This window comes from Austrofundulus limnaeus, unplaced genomic scaffold, assembly GCF_001266775.1.
Source record: "Austrofundulus limnaeus strain Quisiro unplaced genomic scaffold, Austrofundulus_limnaeus-1.0 Scaffold28, whole genome shotgun sequence".
Lineage (NCBI taxonomy): Eukaryota > Metazoa > Chordata > Actinopteri > Cyprinodontiformes > Rivulidae > Austrofundulus > Austrofundulus limnaeus.
The window spans coordinates 2,680,976-2,701,260 of NW_013952430.1; the positions used below are offsets into that span (position 1 = coordinate 2,680,976).

The window sequence follows — 20,285 nt, forward strand, 5'->3', positions numbered from 1 at the left end:
TATCAGGACCGTTCCACAAACTAACACCCTTAATTGAGATACATCTTCACTTTAATACAGCTCTGAATCTATGTCTTTCATAAGTATAAACACATATATACAAAGTAGCAACGCAACAGAAACAGAAAGGATATAAAAGGACAAATGAACAAGCATGTTAAAGAAAACTAATACGCTTAAAGTCACTTACAGTAGCCTACCCACCAGGTGTCAGTAGTCCACCCGTTTTGTGCAATGCACATGTGTAAATCCAGACAAAGAATGTATGATTACGGGTAGTTTTCCCCCCCAACCTGACAAATAAATCAATCAATAAACGAGCATATATAAATTAAAACATAAAGAGGTTTCAAACAACACGTGGAGATCTGAAGGTCTTTTTATCCAATTAAAAAAAGAGTTTACCACACAGACATCCCAATTTAACTGATTCACACGATCAAACAGTGACTAAGAAATCATCCTGTAATGACTCAGGGAAATCTGCACAGAGGGCCACGTTTTGATCAATGCCCCACTTTTCTTTATGGGAGGAGGAAGAGGAGGGAGATGCGCAGGGAGGAAGGCGGTTCTTCTTGTTCTCCAGTCATCCTCTCAGCTCAGTCAGTCAGTGTGTGGGCTCTGAACACAGGAATCCACTTCATTAAGACAAAAACTGAGGAGGAACCCGAACCAATGGATACTTCTCGCCTGGCTCCCAGCTGGATTTGTCTTTTCTTATTTATCCGAGCATCGGTTTGAAATCTGTGCTGAAATCCTGCAGCACAGATCGGCATTTACTCGCCTTTTTTTTCTATTACCAGAGAAGCCGACACCCAGGACAGGTAAAGGATTTGGAACAAGAAATAAATGAAAATGTGATTCCCTTCTCAATCCCAGGAAGAAGCCAAGCCCTGCCACCAGAAACAGCTGTGTCGAGAAGATTGGAGATTTTTTTTTTTTAAAACCACTCCAGAAACAAAACCCGGAAAATAAGCGTCGTTTTTACAACATGACAGGAGTCTGACAAATCTTAAATTCCCCTCCTAAAAAAAAAGTCTTTCCACATATCTGTTTATGAACGGATCAGCAAGAGGAAACATGGAAAACGAGGTTTTTACTCCACTTCTGGAGCAGTTCATGCTCACTCCTCTGGTCTGCTGGGTAATTAAATATTCAAATGAGACTTAGCTCACTAATTAATCACCCATTCAATGTCCCCCCCCCCCCCCCATATTCCAAAACTTCATTGATTATTTGCATTTACCTTTCAGGTGAAGACAGTGGGAGAGTCGACAGTGACTGATGGCAGCAAATTATCGGAATATATTGAATTAGTGGATGGGATTTACCTGAACCAAATCATGCTGGAGATGTGAGTAATTCTGGCCTCCTCGCTGCCCTGGCCTACATAAAGAGACAGAATTAGCCAAATGAGGGCATTCAAACAGATCTGTGTGCAAAAGTACCCACTTTTTACTGTAGATTAGAAACTGCTGGCTTAAAAACACCCTAACTTCTAACCATGGGTACACTTAACTTAGTAGGGGTTGGGTTATCAGTCTAAACTCTTATGCAAAATAATAATAATAATAAATAATAAACTTATTAAGCAAAATCCACTTTTTCAGGCATTAAATACATTTTGTTGTGTACTTGGAGTTCTTAGGAGTGCAGAAAAGTTGAATTGAGTCTCTCCCAGTGTTTATCCATTCAGTTTACTCCTTGTAACGGTTTTTGAACAATAACATTACAGTATTTGCTGCTAAAATGCTAAACAACATCGACTTCCAATTAAGCAGTTTTTTGCAAATCCGTAGTTCTGCAGGTTCATTGTCTTCCTTCTCCTCTCGCTCTGGGTCAGACTCTGGACAAGTCTTCTGTTGTTGACATCTTTTAATAAATTTGTAAATTGAAAGTTTCTGCGCTGCTATATAATTGTACCTCTGCTATCAGACTACAAAAATGGCTGAACCAGGTGGAGTAGAGTGGGGTGTCAAGTGCTTGCATACAAAGAGACGGCACACAAAAAAGTTGCTCTCAGATGCACCTCAGAACAGGTTTGGAAGAGGGGCTTGTGGAGTTACAGTAACGAGGAATTCAGACCAAAACATGTCCTACTTTATATAGCCCCAAACTTAATGATTTACATGTGAAAAGGAAGGGTTTAAAAGCAGGATATGTTCACTTTAAGGCTGTGAAATGCTTCGCATGGCACAAGACGTCTGTCGTTGCTCTTGATTTTGTTTTGCATGGACATTTTATACTCCTAGAAATTACAGTTCATAACTCTTGATGAACCCTCTCACTGCAGCTCGTCACACCCAAACAAGCACCACCACAGTGAGAACATGGATGGCAGACATGGATGTTTACTTTACACTGATGATGGAGGAGTTGTTAAGAAGAAGCACAATTTTGTCACAAAACGGCTGCCGCCATTTCCGACAAATGATGCACAATAACAAGCAAACACGGGGAACGGAGAGCTGCCTGTGTCTCCACGCTGTCTCCTCCATTCATAAGAAATGCCCGATCTCATTCCACGAGTTTTTTGACTATCTTTACATAATTTATTTGACTATGTAACATGAAGAAGTAACGGTCCGTGTCTCAAATAGGGGCTGCTGCTGACATTGACCGTGGTCCACGAAGGCCACACCCTTCCCAGTCTGGATAGACTGCATTAAACAGTCAGTCTGGTCTTTTGATGATGCATGTTTGCGTGACCATGTACCCTGTTAACACAGTGTTACGTTTTCTATCACATACCTTCAGATTTAAAAGGCATTTGGACATGTGATCCTGTCTTTTCATGGGAGGTTTAACTTCACAGAATTTAGTGTATTAAAATGTTGCATGTAAAATACATTAATAATTTGCATATTATTGAACATCTCATTGCAGCAAAAATTTAAGCAACTAAGTTGCTGATTTAAAAAAAACATTTAAAAACAAATTCTTGAATTTCCAAACTCTGTAGTCTCCGTTTTCCTGTTTGGTTAGCTGATGGCGCAATGAGTCCTGGGATGATGTCAGCTGCGCAGGCTACTCAGACGCAGCCTATGTTTTTAGGGTTTTGTGGGCCGCATGAGTAGGCATCTGCGAATTGGGACAGCCTACGGCATGGTGTACCGTGTAACCGGCCTACAAATGGGCTGCAACCCCTGAACTGAAACACAGCCGAAGTCTTTTTGTAAGTTTTGCTGAAACTGTTGTCCTAAAATGGTGGGCTGTGAAGAATGACATGGCTTGTCTATGACCCACTGGGTCAAACGCTTTGACTAAATATTTGATCAAAACAACTCGGCAGTTTTTAGTGTATGATTATGATAATGGGGTAGGGAGTCGATAATACACACCCTGAAACCTTTTGTGGGTTCATAAGCAAATGAAACAACTGCAGCCTCTGTCCAGTTGAGCTGAACTCACAAAGGGACCCTGTTTGTGGGAGCAGCAGTATTTGGTGCATGTATGCACAGCATGCTGTTCCACATCTTTCAAGTGTTTTTTAGTTCCCCTGTCCTCTGCAGGAGGCTGGGAGCTTCTTGAAGCTGCACCCATGCTGTGTCGAAGATTAATCCAGTAGTAGCACATAATCTCTGAAAACTGCACACTTAGTGGTGCAGGAAGGCAGAAGCGTGAATGTCTTGTCATCTGATTAAAAGAGAATTTGACTCTTTTCTGGATCTCTTGATTGTGAGACATTTTTGCAGCACTGCAGGTCAAATTTATCTCTTTCCAACCAATGAATAATACATACAACATGACAGGAGACAGATTTCCAATCCTTTGTCTGGCTCCAGGCTTCTACTTCTGCCAGGAGGATTTATTTATTTATTTATTTATTTATTTATTTATTTATTTATTTATTTATTTATTTATTTATTTATTTATTTATTTATTTATTTAATTATTTATTTAATATTTTCCGTTAATGCCACGCTGTACACTGTCAGCATTTCCACTGCTCGCCTGTCTAAGGAGCATTCAGGCATGCCTGCTCCCAGTTGAACGGCTTTAAGAGGAGATTATGTGCGGTGCATCTTGTGTCGCTTCCCGTCGGTACGAGTCAAACGTCGTTGTCAGTTCTGCAACATTTCCAGGACATGAAAAGCATCGAGAGGGTTCTTTTTCAGAAGTGAGATAGCATTTAAACATTAGAAAAAGAATGGCATGCATAAAGAAAAAGGCACTTAAAGTGTTTAGAGATATCTGCATGCAAGGAGAACTGAGTTTTGAGCTGAAATCATTTCTTTTCAGGTTTTACTCTTTCATCACTTGGTTTCGTCCCGGCTCAACGGCATCTTGTTTCCACTGTCCTTAACCTCTTGCTGTTCTGGCGATCAGTTAAGTTGCCTTAACAAGTCATCTCAGGCTCCGTGCTTGTTTACATCCCCGTCCTCCAGGCTGTGCCTAGCTTACTCGTTCAGTGGCTTCAAAAACAAACATGTTTGAGGAGGCTGCTTTTAGGTTCAGATGGACATTTTTCCTCATTTTGCTCTGCGTGAAAGAGTGAAGAGGTCAGCAGTATTTTCAGAGCAGATTTCCCTTATGGGATTGGATATTTGGTAAGCAACTGGAAGGGAGGGGGTGAGGGTTAGAGGAGGAAATGACAGAAAATGATTTTCCAAAAAAACCAAAGGATAAAAAGGTTTGGTTTGTTAAATCAAATGAGCTCTTTTGAGATGAAGATGTGTGACCCAGGTTTTTAGTTTCTGAAAAAAAAAAATGCTTTGAGATATTTTTCTGTTGCTGCTTCCAGAAGCAAACAGCTAGAAATGAACTGAAATGAACTGCGACTGGCTCAGGGATTACCCGACAGGAAGTCAGGGAAAAGCAGCCGGCGATGTGTGTTTTTTGCGTGTGTGGTTTTCTGCAAGGCGTCTGTGTGGGAGTGAGTGTATCAGCGGATGGTTGTTTTGTGCGTTTGGTTTTGGACTGAGGCAGCTGTTGGTAGTCGTCTAGCTCAGCCACCCTCCCACACAAAGGGCTACAGTTTTGGTCAGATCTTGTGTTGGTGAAACTTCTCTTTGTCTGCTTCCCCACTTTACGAGCACCGTGCCCAGACGCCAGTGGGCTTAGGTGACAGAAAAACTCTGAGCGTACACATCTCAACTTTGCAGCTGCCAAAAGACTCATATTAAAATGTTTTTTTTTTCTTGTTCTGAGGGTGTTAAAAATCAAAGAATCAGAAATGTAGCAATGACTTCCTCCTACACTTTTCTTTGATTTCATATAGCTTAAAAGCTATATTTTTTAGGTGGTGGGGGCTATTGTGCAAAATTGACTTTTCTGTTTAGCTTTAAATCGTGTTATTATGCTATTACCTCATCAAGCACATACCCAAAGTGTTGCTTTGACTCATTCATGCATGTTTGTGAAATCCTTGAATCTCCTGTGGTAACCACATGGAGCTGTCTAAATGCTTGCTCATACAAAGCTCCATCTATTTACCCAAAGCTCCTCCCTGGAGCTCAGTCTGCAGCCGAGTTCCCGCCCCACAGAGCTCCTGTCCTCCGTGCTTTCCCCTAACAGCTCCAGCAACAATTTGCAAACATCTGGTGGAACTGCATGTCTGTTGAGCTTGTAGCACTAGCTACTTATAAGTATCTTTTATTGAGGAAATGTAGTTTTGGATGCCGAAGAGACTAGCCCATTTTTTATGATTCCTAAGGACAGCACAGTTTGTCAAATATGGTTAGACTTTTCTCCTATGAAAGGTTGTAAATGGCATGAAGTATTGCTGTGAAGATGTGCTGAAGTGGGAGTGTCAGAAATGGTAGGAGGTTCCCAAAGAGACAGGCAAATTTCAAAGTATTTCGAAGGCTATGATGCAAAGTCAAATTTATTTTTGATATATACTGTGTTTTCACAAGAAGTGAAGGTAACATAGTTACTTGATTGTGTTACAGAACTGAACTAGAGGCCTAGAAAATGCACAATTACTTCCCACTGCTGTTAAAACATAAAGGTGATAATTAAGAGAAACCATGTTGGTTCAATTGTTACTTTCCTAAAAGCACACTTTTTTGTTTTTCCTCGCAACATACAACATACATACTATAAGGTTATTATAACCTAAAATACATCATCGTGGGTGCAAATGAGACGATTCATTTAGCTGTGAAATCTAAGAAACATGAGTGCATGATTACTCACATCTAGATGAACTTCACCATATAATGTTTTTATTGATGAGAGTTGTCGTCTTGAATGTCTGTCAGTAAGAGACAGGTTGAGGAAACGGTTGTCATCAGGCCAGCAGAGGAGAGACCCCGGGATTATTTAACGGTTTGCTGACAGACACCCAGATGGCACTGTGCCCCCTGCCTATGTCCTCATGTGACTGACATTACTGAGCCAATTAGATTGCCTTCCCACTGCTGTCAGACCAATTAGCTTCCCCATTCTGCAAGATGGTGCCAGTTAAATTTGGTCACAGGGACAGCGGTCCAGTTTGAAATCTGATTTCTTGCCAATTCTGCAGACACGTGCCGCCTCATCGGGGCATTCAGTCAACCGTTCAGACCCTCATCTGCAGGTTCTTGGGAGCTGCTAAAGTATATGGCAAAAGAAATGTTACAGATTAGGAAGTTCATTTGCCACAGTCGATGGAACGAATGTCATTTTAAAAATAAAAAAACTGGCATCTGTAAAAATTGGCCAAAAAAAATCCCTATTTTCACTAAAGGTGTTTTAAAGTTTCAAAGCGTTTGTGGATAATGAAACAAATATGGTTGCTCAATTGTTTAGGTCAGTGTTTCTGTTGGCCTGGATATTCAAACTGATCCATGCATGTCTGTAAATCTGCCTGGATGTTTCTCTAAAGCTGGGAATGTAACCATCACCTCAGCATTTTTAATCTACATCTATTTCCTACTGTAGTTAAACCAATATGAATTTGCTGATGCTGACTACAGATACAGAAATCTAATTTTCTGAGTTGTACCTCTTGTACTTGATCTTGTGGTCATTTTGGCACCTTACCATACAATGCTTATACTCCTTTGATACTCTGGGAGAAAAATACAAGTAGCTGGCAGTGTTGTGTATTATTTTATATAGTTAAAGTTTGTATTCTCCAAATGGCTAAATGCATGTTGAATCATCTGACATCCACATTTGTAAAAACATTTACTTTTAATATTTCTTCCTTTACATCTCATTTTTGTTATGCATTTGATTCGTCCATAAGTGCAGCAGTTTAATTTACTGCAAGAAAGACATTATTTGAGAATTGTTAGTTTTAATAAGCAAAGGTGACAAAAAATGTCACATGTTTTGGACCTATTTTGCCGTATTTAATGACTTTTATTCACGTCTCAGCCTATTGATACTTACACTTGTCTTCCATCCTCTTGTGTCCTCATCAAATCTTTCTTTTTGATTAAAAAATCATTTTTTGTTTCTTTCCCTCCGCTTAGTTTGTTTATCTTGAGCAGCAGGATGAGTCTTGAGCTTTTCTGGGGTATGAATAACGGAGTTCAGACTCCTGCTGAAGTGGAGCAGGAAGTCTGGTAGATCTGCTGCTGGGGTGTGTGACTGCTTCTGTCTGCATTAAAAAAGCGATGGTTGTGGTGTGGAGGGGGAGTTTGTGCATCCACATCAGTGTGAGTTTAGACGTTAATCTTTTAGCTCCAGTAATCATCTTTGTGTCTTGCCGTTTTAAGTTGCAGGAGGATGTGTGTCATGTCTGGCAGGAAACTGCAGCTGTAACAGTGGGAGAGCACCCCCCCCCCCCCCCCAAGGTTACATTAATGTGAGACAACCCTCTTCTCAAGCACGTTTCAAACTACAGCAGCTAAAGCACTTTTAGTTTTTTACACTCAGTAATGCAAAGTCAAAATTTTAGTCAGGCTGAAATACAACAAATCACAGTTTAAAGTTCGGATGCATTAAGTTTATGTTCATTTATTTCCATTTCCAATTTTTGTTTTTAATCTGCTCCCTTTGTTAATTTGCTGGTGCAGCATTTTGCCACTCATGCAAACTCAACACTTTGTCCATCTGGTTCTGGCCTTTCAACAGCCTTGGGGGGTTAATAATCCTCTCTGTTCCCTCAAAGACGTCTGCTGCGAAACATCAGCAGGAATTACTGAGTTCCATTAGCTGCAGCTTAACATTGAGAATTACCAGCGGAGCAGCAATAATAATTAATCTGATAAAATATTTAGTTTCTATGGAGGTACTCAAGACTGCAGTATACTGTACTAAATAAATCAGACAAAGCGCCAAGTTGACCTCATCAGATTATGATGTAAGTTTTGTGTTACTTGAAAAATCGTTGGGTTGAAGTGCAGCAACACTGCGTCAGATTCCACCCAGATTGGCAGGAACGAGTCCAGCTGCAGCGGGGGACAAGAAAGGGAAGAGGCCCCATGGCAACTGAAAGACAAAGACAGGGGAGAAGTGATGGACAGTGAAAACGAGGTGATAAGAAGCACATGCCACTGCTCAGACCTGCATCTGTCTGGTTTTAGGATTGTGTTACTGCATGTTCCGTTTCTTCTTGGCTTTCTTTTTCACAGCAGACAGAATTGTCTCAATGTGGGCATGATAATGTGTTATTACTGCAGCGTGTGTGGGACTATGTTGTCACTCACAACACAGGACACTCACTGCCCTCGGTGCCCACACACAGTCCCAAATGATAGTAAGCGAAATGCTAAAACACAACAAAGTGTTGGTTTGTGATGACAGAGAGGAGTGATGGTTTTTATAGCATGATAGCAAAATTTGATGATTTACCATTATTACACAGCTCTAATAATAATAATCACAACGCATATTACATTCATTTAGTCCTACACTGAAAAACATGTCCACTTACCCAAGTCTCACAATCTTATATCCAGATTGGATGGAAGTCGCCTCAAAATGTATAACGTGCTACTCAACTGGTGGCATGCGGGCCACCAGTTGATTAGCATGGTTACGCTTAGGTTATAGTTGACGCGACGCACAGGGCGCGAGGGGGTTTGCGTCAAAAGTTACGCAATTGCTGCATCCCCACTCCCGCGCGTTGTGTCCTGACGCCTGGTCGTGCACCTCAGAAATTTTGTAGCTCCACAAAGGCTGCGTGTCACTCGTCGCGAAGGTGCTCTCGCTGAACAGGTCCAAATGTACCGGCATCTGTATGATCCCTCCATGAGAGATCATAAAGACAACCAGATGGCACAAAACTCATGGAAATAGTAACGGCTTTAAAGAAAGATGAGTTAATATGCCGGACGACATGGAAAAATATTTGCGACCGGTTTGTGATCTTGGAGGAAACAAACCAGTGTTGCTCTCTCAGTTCGTGAAGCACAGAGAAACAGATAAGGTAAAAAAGAGGTAAATATTGTTACTTTATGTGTGACGTCAAGCGTTTCTTCTTCTACACTCCTCCCGACTATTTTTCCGATGGTTTGCACCATACTGCCGTCTGTCGGTGACGGAAGAACAGCGATAACATGAACGTCAACTGTTTTCACACAGCGCGCGGTTCAGGAGCGCATGCACTCTGCAGAGCTTGCGCAACAACCCAAAGCACGACTATAACCCAGCCTTCACATGGCTATAAGGTTATATATGTTCATAAATTATGCATCTTTTGTTCTAATTCTGCTTTTATAACTTCATTGTGCTAATTTCAACTTTCTTTGGCTTCTATTAAACTGTTTTTTAGTCTTTCTCTGCTGTTTTTGCTATCATTCTTACCTTTTCTGCTATTCTTTTGCTAAGTAAAGTATTTCGTGCTTTTAACTGTTTTCTGCTAATTTCAGCCGTTTTGGCACCTTACCATACAATGCTTATACGCCTTTGATGCTGTGGAAAAAAATACAAGTAGCTGGCAGTATTGTGTATTGTTTTATATAGTTAAAGTTTGTATTCTCTAAATGCTAAATGCATGTTGGATCATCTGACATCCACATTCATAAAAACATTTACTTTTAATAATATTTCTTCCTTTACTAGATGTCTCATTGTTGCTATTTGATTAGTCCAGAAGTGCAACAGTTTAATTTACTGCAAGAAAGACATTATTTGAGGATATTTTCTGCTAATTTCAGCCGTTTTGTGCTTTTAGTTACTGTTAAGCAAATTTCAGCTAATTAGAGGTATTTTTAAGACCTAAATACATCACTTTATGATAGTTTCAGCTTCTTACTGCATAATTCAGCAAACATGCACTCTCTGTTTTTTAACTATTTCATCTACATTGGAAAATGGATTCAATTGCGACATTGTTGTTAATCTTTTTCTGTTTTATGCCCATTTGAAAACTGTCACTCTCCTTGTCCGGTACTTTTTAAAAACCTGATTCTGATACTTTTAGCCTCTTTTTATTTTGCCAATTTTTGCTACCTTTAGCCTGGTTTAGCATTTTCAGCTACTTTTCTGTTTTTGTATTCAGTTCAGTTATTTCACCTTCAACTGAATCACTTTTAAAGATATTGAGCTAAATTTAGGTGTGGTAAAGGTTAAGAGTGATCCCCACCACATGCTGAAAGCTAATTAGCATGTTGATGGCTGACAAAGCTAATGCAAGCTGTCCGTTAGTGGTCGGCTTCTTCTGCAGCTTTCAACAAAATCTTTCAGCATCAAACACTGTATTTTCACAGGAAATGTAAAATCTCTAGTTTCACTTAATTTCAGAAAATCCAGACTATCATCTCGTATGTTTGAACTTATTTTTAAATTGCAAATTTTGTAGTGATGGTTTGGCTAATAGGAAGTATTGCTGATGTTTAAAGGAATTATGTAAGGATGATTTGAGATAAAAATATTTATTTGAATGGTTATACACTTCAGTGTGCTGCTGTTTCTTGTCTGTCAGGTTTAATTTGTTAGGATTGATTTAACCTGAATCGTTAATCTGAGGATGGCTGCTGAGAGGCGCTCACACTTGGAGGCCCAAGAACACACACTGACCCGCTGTGTTTGGACGGTACGGCTTATAATCTCTGCCTCCAACACGTGGCCAAGTGTAGCCTGCATTTTTCTCTTTGTGTGTGTGCATTCAGGCTGCTTTCTGTGGCTTGTGCATGGGTATGTGCCTGACTGCCCAAGCTGAGCGTAATTTAGCCTGTCATATATGGGTTACCACTACTCCATAACCCACACAGCCAATCAAAGGCAGGGGACGGGAGGAGGAAACCCAGCGGCCCCCAGGGCTCTAAGGCTGCAGTGCCAATCGACAGCACCGACGGACCGGCTTATTGACTGGCCGTCTGGCCGTCGGTCTTGCTGACTAGTTGTCTGCCTTGCTGCCTAAGAAGCAGGCTTTGGCTGTCTATCCTTAATCTTTTTGTGTATTTAAAGTTTACTGTATCAGCAGGGATCAAGGAGAGGAGAGGGAGGCAGTAAGTGTTAAATTTTACATCTGTTACTGTCTTGAGGCTTTTTTTTATCTGTCTGCTGATCCACAGGGTGTCTGACTGCCCTGTTGTGACCGTGGAGACTTGTGTGTGGTCGCCATGTTCTCAGCCGACGGTGATGGTGATGATGGGATGTATAAATGGAAATTAAATAAATAAATAAATCTCCTGCCGTTTTTCATTCTCACATGCCTCCTACAGCACATTACCCTGCTCGTCCTGATTGGATTACAGCCTCCACTCTGCTTTTAATTAATGGGTTAAATGGACCCCCCACAATGGAGCTGCGTCTGGGAGAGGGGGAGATGGAGAAGGTCACATGATTGCTCATTTAGACCAGTATTAAAAGAGCTCTGTGTCCTCCTGATTAGCATAGATCTCTACGTGTGTGTGTGTGTGTGTGTTAGGGTAGAGGCTGACCAAAGACTAAACACGCCCATAATGCAGTCGGTTGACTGGGGGGGGTCATTTAAAACCAGTCATTCTCTTATTTTTAACATAACTTTTGTGTTGTATCAGATTTCAGGGTTACACTACCGAATTTGAAATTGATCACAGCTGTGTTTTTATTTTTAATCCACAGTTCGGATGCAGTTCACACACACACGCACACGCACACACACACACACACACACACACACACACACACACACACACACACACACACGCATGACTTCACATGCCGCTGCACTGCATGCATTTATAAACACAAGAGCCGCCCTCCTCAGAGTGGAGGAGGGTCCTGGTTATTGACCCTCACAAATAGGTCATTGGGTGTTTTTATACATTTTATACCTTGAAGTTTCTCTCATCTTTAATCTTGTTGTGTAGTGCTGATTTGGATTACTAGAAGTTTGTTGTTTTGCTTGAAAGTCAGATTTATAATAGTTCAGGGGAAAAGCAAGTTTTTACTATTTTGAGTTTTGTCAACATAAAAAGCCGAAGACTGACAGTTTCACAAAAATACTTTGAAGTTCGTGTTTCAGAACAAACTGCAAATAAAAATGTTTGTTCGTGTGTGAAGTGAAAGACACCGTCTCTTTAGTTCCGTAAATGAAACCTTTTGCATTTGAGTCATTGTCTAGCTATTTAAATTATTATTTTTAGCTCTAAATATGACAAAATGTGTTCCTACTTTTTAGTCATTTTCATCAAATGTACTGATGGTATATTCCATTTAGTTGGCTGAAATATAATGTGCTTTTGTTTGTTTCACAGATAAGAAGAATTTTAAATATTCACTGTTGCCTAATTGTTTGAAAGCCTTAAAAAGGTTATTTAATATTTTAATGAAGTACCATAAAAGTGAACTATTAGTCTGAAGTCATTATGGTCTGAATCAATGGAAGCAGCAGAAGAAAGTGGGTGCCAGTTTTGTCATTCTAATTGTCTAACCATTAAAGAAAAACATCCATTAGTTACTTGCTGATGTTTTTAGTGACAAACCAGTGAAGTTTATATTTAATATGCATTTACCTTTGTCTTTTTACTCTTTTATTTTAGTACTTCTAGCAAATCTTGAGTAAAACCATACTGTTTTTGTTACAGAAATCCTAAAGCCACTGTGCAGCGGACCAACAAGAAAGTGAACAATGACCCCACACTGCGCATTCAGAACCTTTCTATTCTTATACAGCAGATTAAAGACTACTACCAGGTAAGATTTGATATTTTTAATAAAAAGCATTTCTGTTGTGTTGAAGCTTAAATTATTGCGTTTTATTTTGAAATCTGTGAATATGCTCGTGTTAGTAACAAACACAAGCAAACCAAAGGTTTGCCTTTGGTAACAAAGGCAAAACTTCCTGAGTTTGTGTAGTCTGTTAAAGTGATGGTTTTATTGTTCTTGTAATTTCGATTACAGTGGAAACATGCAAATCAGACAGCAGATCCATTTAAGCTTTCATTAGTTTGAACACACCATTTAATATTTCCACACAGACACATGCTGCTTAAAGACTTGGCTGTTTAAACAGAGATGTATTTGCAGATGTGGATGTGTGTGATGTGGTAGCACGAGCCTCGTCCAGGCTCAGTAAATTTAAAAAGGGCACTCAGGAATGTAAGACACTGATGTGGGAAGGCTTAAACTGAATGTCTGCTGTTCATTTTTGTTGATCTTCAGTCACTTCATGCACATTTCCTTCTTGCATAATATGTTTGCATTTAGTTTATTCTTGGTTTTCTTGAACGCAGTTTACTTCAGTTGGTATGTTACTGCATTAATTAAATTTCTAGGACAAAATGAGCTTTGCTGAAAGAAGAGAAGGTAGCATAGTCGTATGCGTTTTTATCTGTTTCTTTCTTCCTTCTCCGTGTAACATTTATCAGAACAAGTTTCAGATTACTGTTATCACATTTAATCACCAAAAGGCAAATAATTGCAACATCTCATTTTATCTGATGGTCATGAATAAGCTAGAATAGAAAAACATTAAGCAAGACATACTTATATTATGAAGCGAAGTTTATGCTTTATTACTTTGGGACATTTCAAGCTGTGTGTGGAGATCTGATTGGAAGTGCAGAACTGTGAATGCTGGTAGCATTATGTTAATGTTTGAACATGTTTTCTACCCTGGTTTGCCATTTGATTTCTCTAAACTCTTTCCACAAAGTAATTTCTTGCACTTGAGAATGACCTTGATTTTCCAGAGGTAGATTTCCAAGTAGAGATCTGAAGCAACTTTTGTGTTTTCTTGGTGGTACGCACAAGGTTTTGTCTTACTTAATCCAAAGGGTTTTGCCAAAGATTGGTCTAACTTTTCCAATACTTGCAGCAGAACATTCCCACGGGATATTGGCATTTTCTGTTGCAGAAAACCAAAGTTTTTTTTAGGGCTCCATCATTTGTGGACTCCCACACAATCATTTAATCTCATACCAAATGTAAAAACACAACAATTTTGTGCTCGTTTTTGACCTTGTTTACATTTCTCTGTTCCCATTCTTTCTTGCCTAAAGCCAGTTCTCTGTTTCTCACTGTGCAACTGTTCACTGTAAAAGCTGCTAACAAAGAGAACTAAAGAGAACTAATGCGATCCAGATTAAATATAATTTGCTGCCTTGCTAAAACATCAGTGTTTATGATAATGGGAAGTCGAATGTGACCCAGAATGCTGTTGCAACACAGCAGAAAAGTTAGAGATGTTATTGTAGCTAAACAGTAAAACTGATGAGCATGAGTTTCCCAAACTTGAGGCTTGTGGCCCACATGGGCAGAGTAAAGAAATTTAAATTCTGTATTTTTTTATGTTTAAAGCTGTAATTTTGCCCGAGGAGTCAAGTGAAGATCATCACTGATTAGTCGGGGTTGTTTGATTCTGGTCATCCTGTTAATCACTCCTCCTGGGTCATCTAATTTAAACAGTCTCCCCATTGTTTAGCCTTTGATGTTATAAGCCTCCCAAAGCTCTACAAGGCTGCTTCAGAAGATTTCACCACTGTCAGTGGCTCCAAATAGAATAGCGGGAACTGACATTGTAACTTTTTTCTAGCTTTGCAATAAATGTTATATGAAAATATATATTAGTTTCTGTTTCTGTCTGAATTTTATCGCTTTTCCGTCAGTTCTCTGTGAAGTTGCTCATATTTCTCATTTTCATCAAGATCCTCTTCATCTCCCATCACAGTTCGAGGACTCGCCGACAACACTTCCCTGGGAACAAAACATAACCAGTATTGTCCCAGAAGTCTTCCAACAAAATGAAAGTGTTAGCTTCTTCAACACGAAGCCACCCACATCCGCTGACGGAAGCAACCCGTCAAAATAAAAGCCATAACAGGCAACAGTTTAGTGCAATGACTTGTGATTTAGTGGTTTAGTCCCTATATAATGCTGATTTATGTTGCCTCCTGCAGCACAGGACCTGCAGTGTGACTAATGTGCACATATGCATTATGACAATGCTCAAACCATATATTGTTCAGCTTCATGCACAAATTTTAGTGCCATGGATTTGAGCTTGTTAATGCAAAAAATGCTCAATCTTTTTAAAAGTTATATTCCCATGCTTTCTTTTATTATTTTTATTTAGCATTATTAAAACACTTATCTGTGCAAATTTTAAACAATTACAGCTGTATTTTATTTTATCACGGCTATAATCTTCAGAACATTTCTGCAGGTCGAAGTTTGTCATCTACAAAAATGAGCATTTCTTTGAGTTGAATAACAAAATTGTGGTTGATTATGCCACTTCTGTCCAAGTTTTATTTCATTTTTTTAATGACCACTTCATTACAAATGCCAAACACAGTGTTGCTAAGCGGGCGCTGCTTTGGAACCACTCTGCTGTGTGATGTGCCCAGTCTCTGATTTAGGTTTGACATCATGAGCCAACAATGAAAGTCTTGTTCATTTGTGACATTTGATTAATCCTCCCAGTTAGTCTGCACATCGGCCTGTTGACCTTTTTAGTCATACCATTGTTCAACCACTTGTGTTTGCACACCCAGACTCACAAAGACCACCTACGTGTTTTAAAATCCCTGGCTATATGTGTTCGGCTAGCCCCATTATGGCCTTTTCAGAGACTGAACCGACCAATGGCAAGCTCCTGGATGAATGTAATCGACTGTGTATGGTTAAAACATGCACTGAAAGAGTGCAGTGAGTGAGTCTGAGCCTTGTGACTCGATAATTAGATTTGTTAGTTGTTAAATATTTAAATAAGTTTCTGCGTTCTTGGATCAGATTGATAAAACGTCACTCAAGGTTTGAATAATGCCGAGATGTTCAGGTTTTGCATTGAAGCATGGCGATAATTCAAAGCAATTAAGCAACTCTAGCTCCAGGTTATTTCAGGAGTGCTTTGTAAACGCCCCTTTGATAACGTCCACAGATTGGTTTCCTTTACATTTTGTGCCTCAGAGGGAAACCCAAAGAAGGAGTTTATTAAATTGGAAATGCTGCTAAATCCCTAAAGATATTCTGGGGTTGAGAGGGAAAACTAATTCATTAAGCTTGTTGAACCCTTGAAGGCAGACAGTTGAGACCTTTCTTGAGACTTTCCTTTGTCCTTCACCTCCCCCCACCTCTCACGCCTGGACTCGGCATGATGTGTAATTCTAGGAGCTTGTGTGCAGACTGCATGTAAGGACGGGTGACAAGAAATGTAATAATGATGGTTTTTTGTTTCACACAGCGGGCTGTCTTGGGTCTGTGTCCACATGTGTCACTTTTGACTGTCTGTTCAAAGACTCTGATATTGTTCTGGCTTAAAAAAACTGTAGGAGGAGGTCCATGTCTAGACAGGCTTCAGTCTTTGGCTTTAGAATCTGGAAAACAAATCAAGGTTGAGCAATTGTAAGCTGTGTGTCTGTGAAATAAAAAGAAAATTTCAGTGGGAAGATAAAAAAATCAGGTACAGTGTTTTTATATCACATTTTGACAAGATGGGAATAGAGCTGCATGCTATCGCTTTGCTGTGAAGCAGGATATTTTCTAGCCATTTCATCATGTCTGCACAGCGCTGAAAGCTTCATGGTTCTAGTGGGTTAGTCCAAATATAAGTTGTGCCTCTTTTTAATTTAGCAGTTATGGTTTGGCACTCATGGTCAGAATGTAAAACAGAGCCTCAGTCAAAGGAAGTCAAGACTTCCACTTGTTTTCCCCTCACAACTTGCTACGGGTTAGGCAAACACAATCCAAAACCATCGGATATCAATCAGGGTTAAACTAACAGCTGGAAACGTTTTAATACATGTTCGTTTATTGCATTCAAAGGTTGGGAGCTGATGTGCATTTTGTAAACCGTTATTCTCGTACAGTATCTGAAATTTGTTCAAGGTTGAAGCTTTCGATGTTTTGAAAATAAGTGGTTTTTAAGGTGGGGTATAAATGCTGGAAGCTCTGTTTGGGCTGGTGAACGAGTAACACAGACCCTCATTCATGTAGAATATGTCTGGCCCTGAACATCTGCATGGATGTTTATTCAGTCTGAGTTTTTGCCTCAGTTTAAGAGACCTGCTTGAAGTCTTGTATTGGTTTATTATACTGGATGGTTGCGTTCTAAGAATTGTATTTATTTTTTTACTCTGAATAGTTCACAAACATCACATCTGTAGTCCAAAGCTTTTGACAGGCTCCTTACAATGAATGATAGGAACTGAGTTGCAGGCAGTAAAGAGCTGTTATATTTCGTAAAATCTCATAATATCTTTATTTTTTTCTCTTAACCACTGAGACAGTTGCTCCTCTTCCACTCTTTCATGGAAAAGGGGAGGCGGGTTTTTGCTTGACATGGTTCCACCTCCTGTGAAGTGATGATGTCATCATGTACGCTGAAATGGAGCAGCGCTTTTGAACGGCTCTATTCATCATGCTCTTTCAGAGCCATTCGTCCCATCTCGTCTCTGGGCAGCTGTGGGTGCAGTGGTAGGGCAGTCAAGAAAGTCACAGGTTTGACTCCACATCATGTCCACATGATGTGGTGTCCTTGAGCAAGACATCCATTCCCTAACTTCTCCTTGGGCACTTGCATAGCTGCCCACTGCTCCACTTAGGTGTATCTCACGTGTTATGGGTAGAGCGCAAATTTATTCACTGGATGGGAACATGCATTGATGACAACACAGCACACATGATTTTGCTGTTTTGTTGTTAACCCCTGTTCCTCCCATTTATGCTCTGCTCTTATCAAACCCATTTTACACAGTGCCTAAACACTCTTCCTAACTTGTTGCCAAGATGACACAACAAAACGTCTCCATAAGTGGGTCACAGTGATGTTGTCACACCGGATTATGTGCATGCGTTAATAACCACAGCATGCTGCAAGTGTGGCTGAAGTCTGAAAGTCCTCATTTGACTCCTTGTCTTCCTGCTCCACAGCGTCAGTCATGGTGAAACTGGTTTATTAGCGCATAGGCTGGAAGCTGCAGGCTGAATGTGTTTTGTCATGCAGACTCACACGCCTCCCAGTCTGAATATCCTGCCAATGATGTCAGCTTCCTAAAACAAGGATATTTTAAAGACAATTGAACAGGTTGTAAACAGTCATCATTTCAGGGAATGTTGTTCATTTTAGCGGTGAATCAGTTTGATGTGACTCATTTCTGTTTTTAGTCTATCTGTACTTATAACCAGCAACATGTCAATGATTTAAGACACATTTTTCAAAAGTTAATTTCGTCCTAATCACTTCATTTATGACCATCATGTAATTGTGCAATCCTTCTAAAGTTATATATTTTTAATTTTATTGAAATTATTCAAATCTGTTACTGCAAAGGCAAAAAGGTAGGAATGAGGATGCAGATAATGAAAAGCAAGTTGCATTTTGTTTCTGTTTTTAATGAGATTAGGTATTTCATCGATAAAAGTTGTTTTTTTAAATGATTTTGTCCAATACTGTGATCACTTTTGTGCCACACATTACCATTCATATGTTAAAGCTTTTATCAAAGTAAATGTTTGCAGCTGTGTAAAAATTGATGTTTTAAGCAAATAAAATTCCATCTCTGGTTATTTTTAAAGACTTTTTACAGAAAAATTTCCTGTTTTTATGCATGTTGTATTTCACAAGAACAGCTCATCAATCACATCATGTAATGACAGCCTTCAGTGGAAACTGAACAGTGTTGCAGACACGCTACCTGTACGTATCTGCAAAAAAACACTTTTACAATGTGTGCCTGGAAGCAGAGTTAGTGGCAGCAATGACGCAAGTTCCTATATGTTAAAGTGGTATTTGCAGGTGCTGGCAGAGCAATAAGGGGAAACTCAAAGCTAGGTTCTTCTTTTTTTTTGATCATTTAATAATAAACTAGAGCAGGAGTGAGTTTTATTCTGTTCTCAGAGAACAAGGTTTTGAATAATAACACTTTAAAGTTGTTCTTATTTATTCATATTATAATATAAGGCACCTTTTTACGCCGCAGTGCACACAAACACAAAGTGCTTGACACCAGATTAATCAGAACAGGGAAACAAAACTACTTGCAATATCAATTAATGCAACTATAAATTGCCAAATCATTAAACTATGACTGTAACACTGAACTGAATGCCTGTTGAGAACTTTCCCATTGCAGCCAAAAGCCATATGTTCACAGGATTTAGTGTTTTGTTTTTTATTGTTAAAATTTCCCAACTCCAATGCTCCAGCTTTATTAAAGAGTGCAGAAACCGCTGTGACTTTAATAGTCTGTGATTCCATGAACTTTTTCCAGCCAGTGTGAAGCAGAGCCCCGGGGTGGTGAGGTGAGGTTGGACGGGTCGGGCTTCCCCCTGCCCACCTGCCACTCTCCTCGAGGCAAGCAGCGAGACCAACCTCTCCACTCGTTCTGCCTCTGGGGCTCGCTTGTAAAATGCACTCTAGCTGATAACAAGGGAGAAAAAGAACCGAAACAAGAAACTAATGGCCTGTTACTCCTCCTCCTTCATGTAAGAGATCATCTGTCCATCTGTCTTGAGTTCAGACATCAGCTGTTTGCTTTTCTTTTTTTATTACCAAGAGCAAGTATTGCTTTTTATTGCATTGGTAAAATCTCATTTAATTGCTCAGCATTAAGATTTGCCACTATAACCTAATTAAACATTAAGTTTTCTATCTGTCACAGGGATTTATGCTGATTTGTTCAGTATCAAAGTTTATTGTTCTAAGTTTTTTCTTTTGTTATTTTGACTGTCCTTACGATGCTAAAGTAGGTTCCTTTTTTCTAATAAACTAATTCAGTTGAATTTTTCTAGATGAAACATTCACACATTGGAGCTGGAGTGATGCTGCTTTGCTCCTTGAACTGCAGTGCGCAATCCCCGCTTGGTCTTGTTGCTCTTTTCCGGTGCTCAACACAAACGGAGCTGTTCATTGATTCAGTTCGTGTGGGATGTAATGGGTGTGCGTGTGTTAGGTGTGCTTTTTCTTTGTGCGTGTGTGTGTGTGTGTGTGTGTGTGTGTGTGTGTGTGTGTGTGTGTGTGTGTGTGTGTGTGTGTG

General features: G+C 39.7%; 1 protein-coding gene across 1 annotated transcript in view; it reads left to right on the forward strand.

The window, feature by feature from the left end:
• Window positions 1-957: 957 nt before the first annotated feature.
• Window positions 958-20,285, forward strand: part of ccdc88ab (coiled-coil domain containing 88Ab) — a gene marked incomplete at its 5' end in the record, with an annotated part of 63,393 nt that continues 44,065 nt past the window's right edge. The window contains 3 exon segments of the mRNA XM_014005135.1: window positions 958-1,143; window positions 1,254-1,354; window positions 12,894-13,002. Coding sequence (XP_013860589.1) covers window positions 1,057-1,143; window positions 1,254-1,354; window positions 12,894-13,002 — 297 coding nt within the window.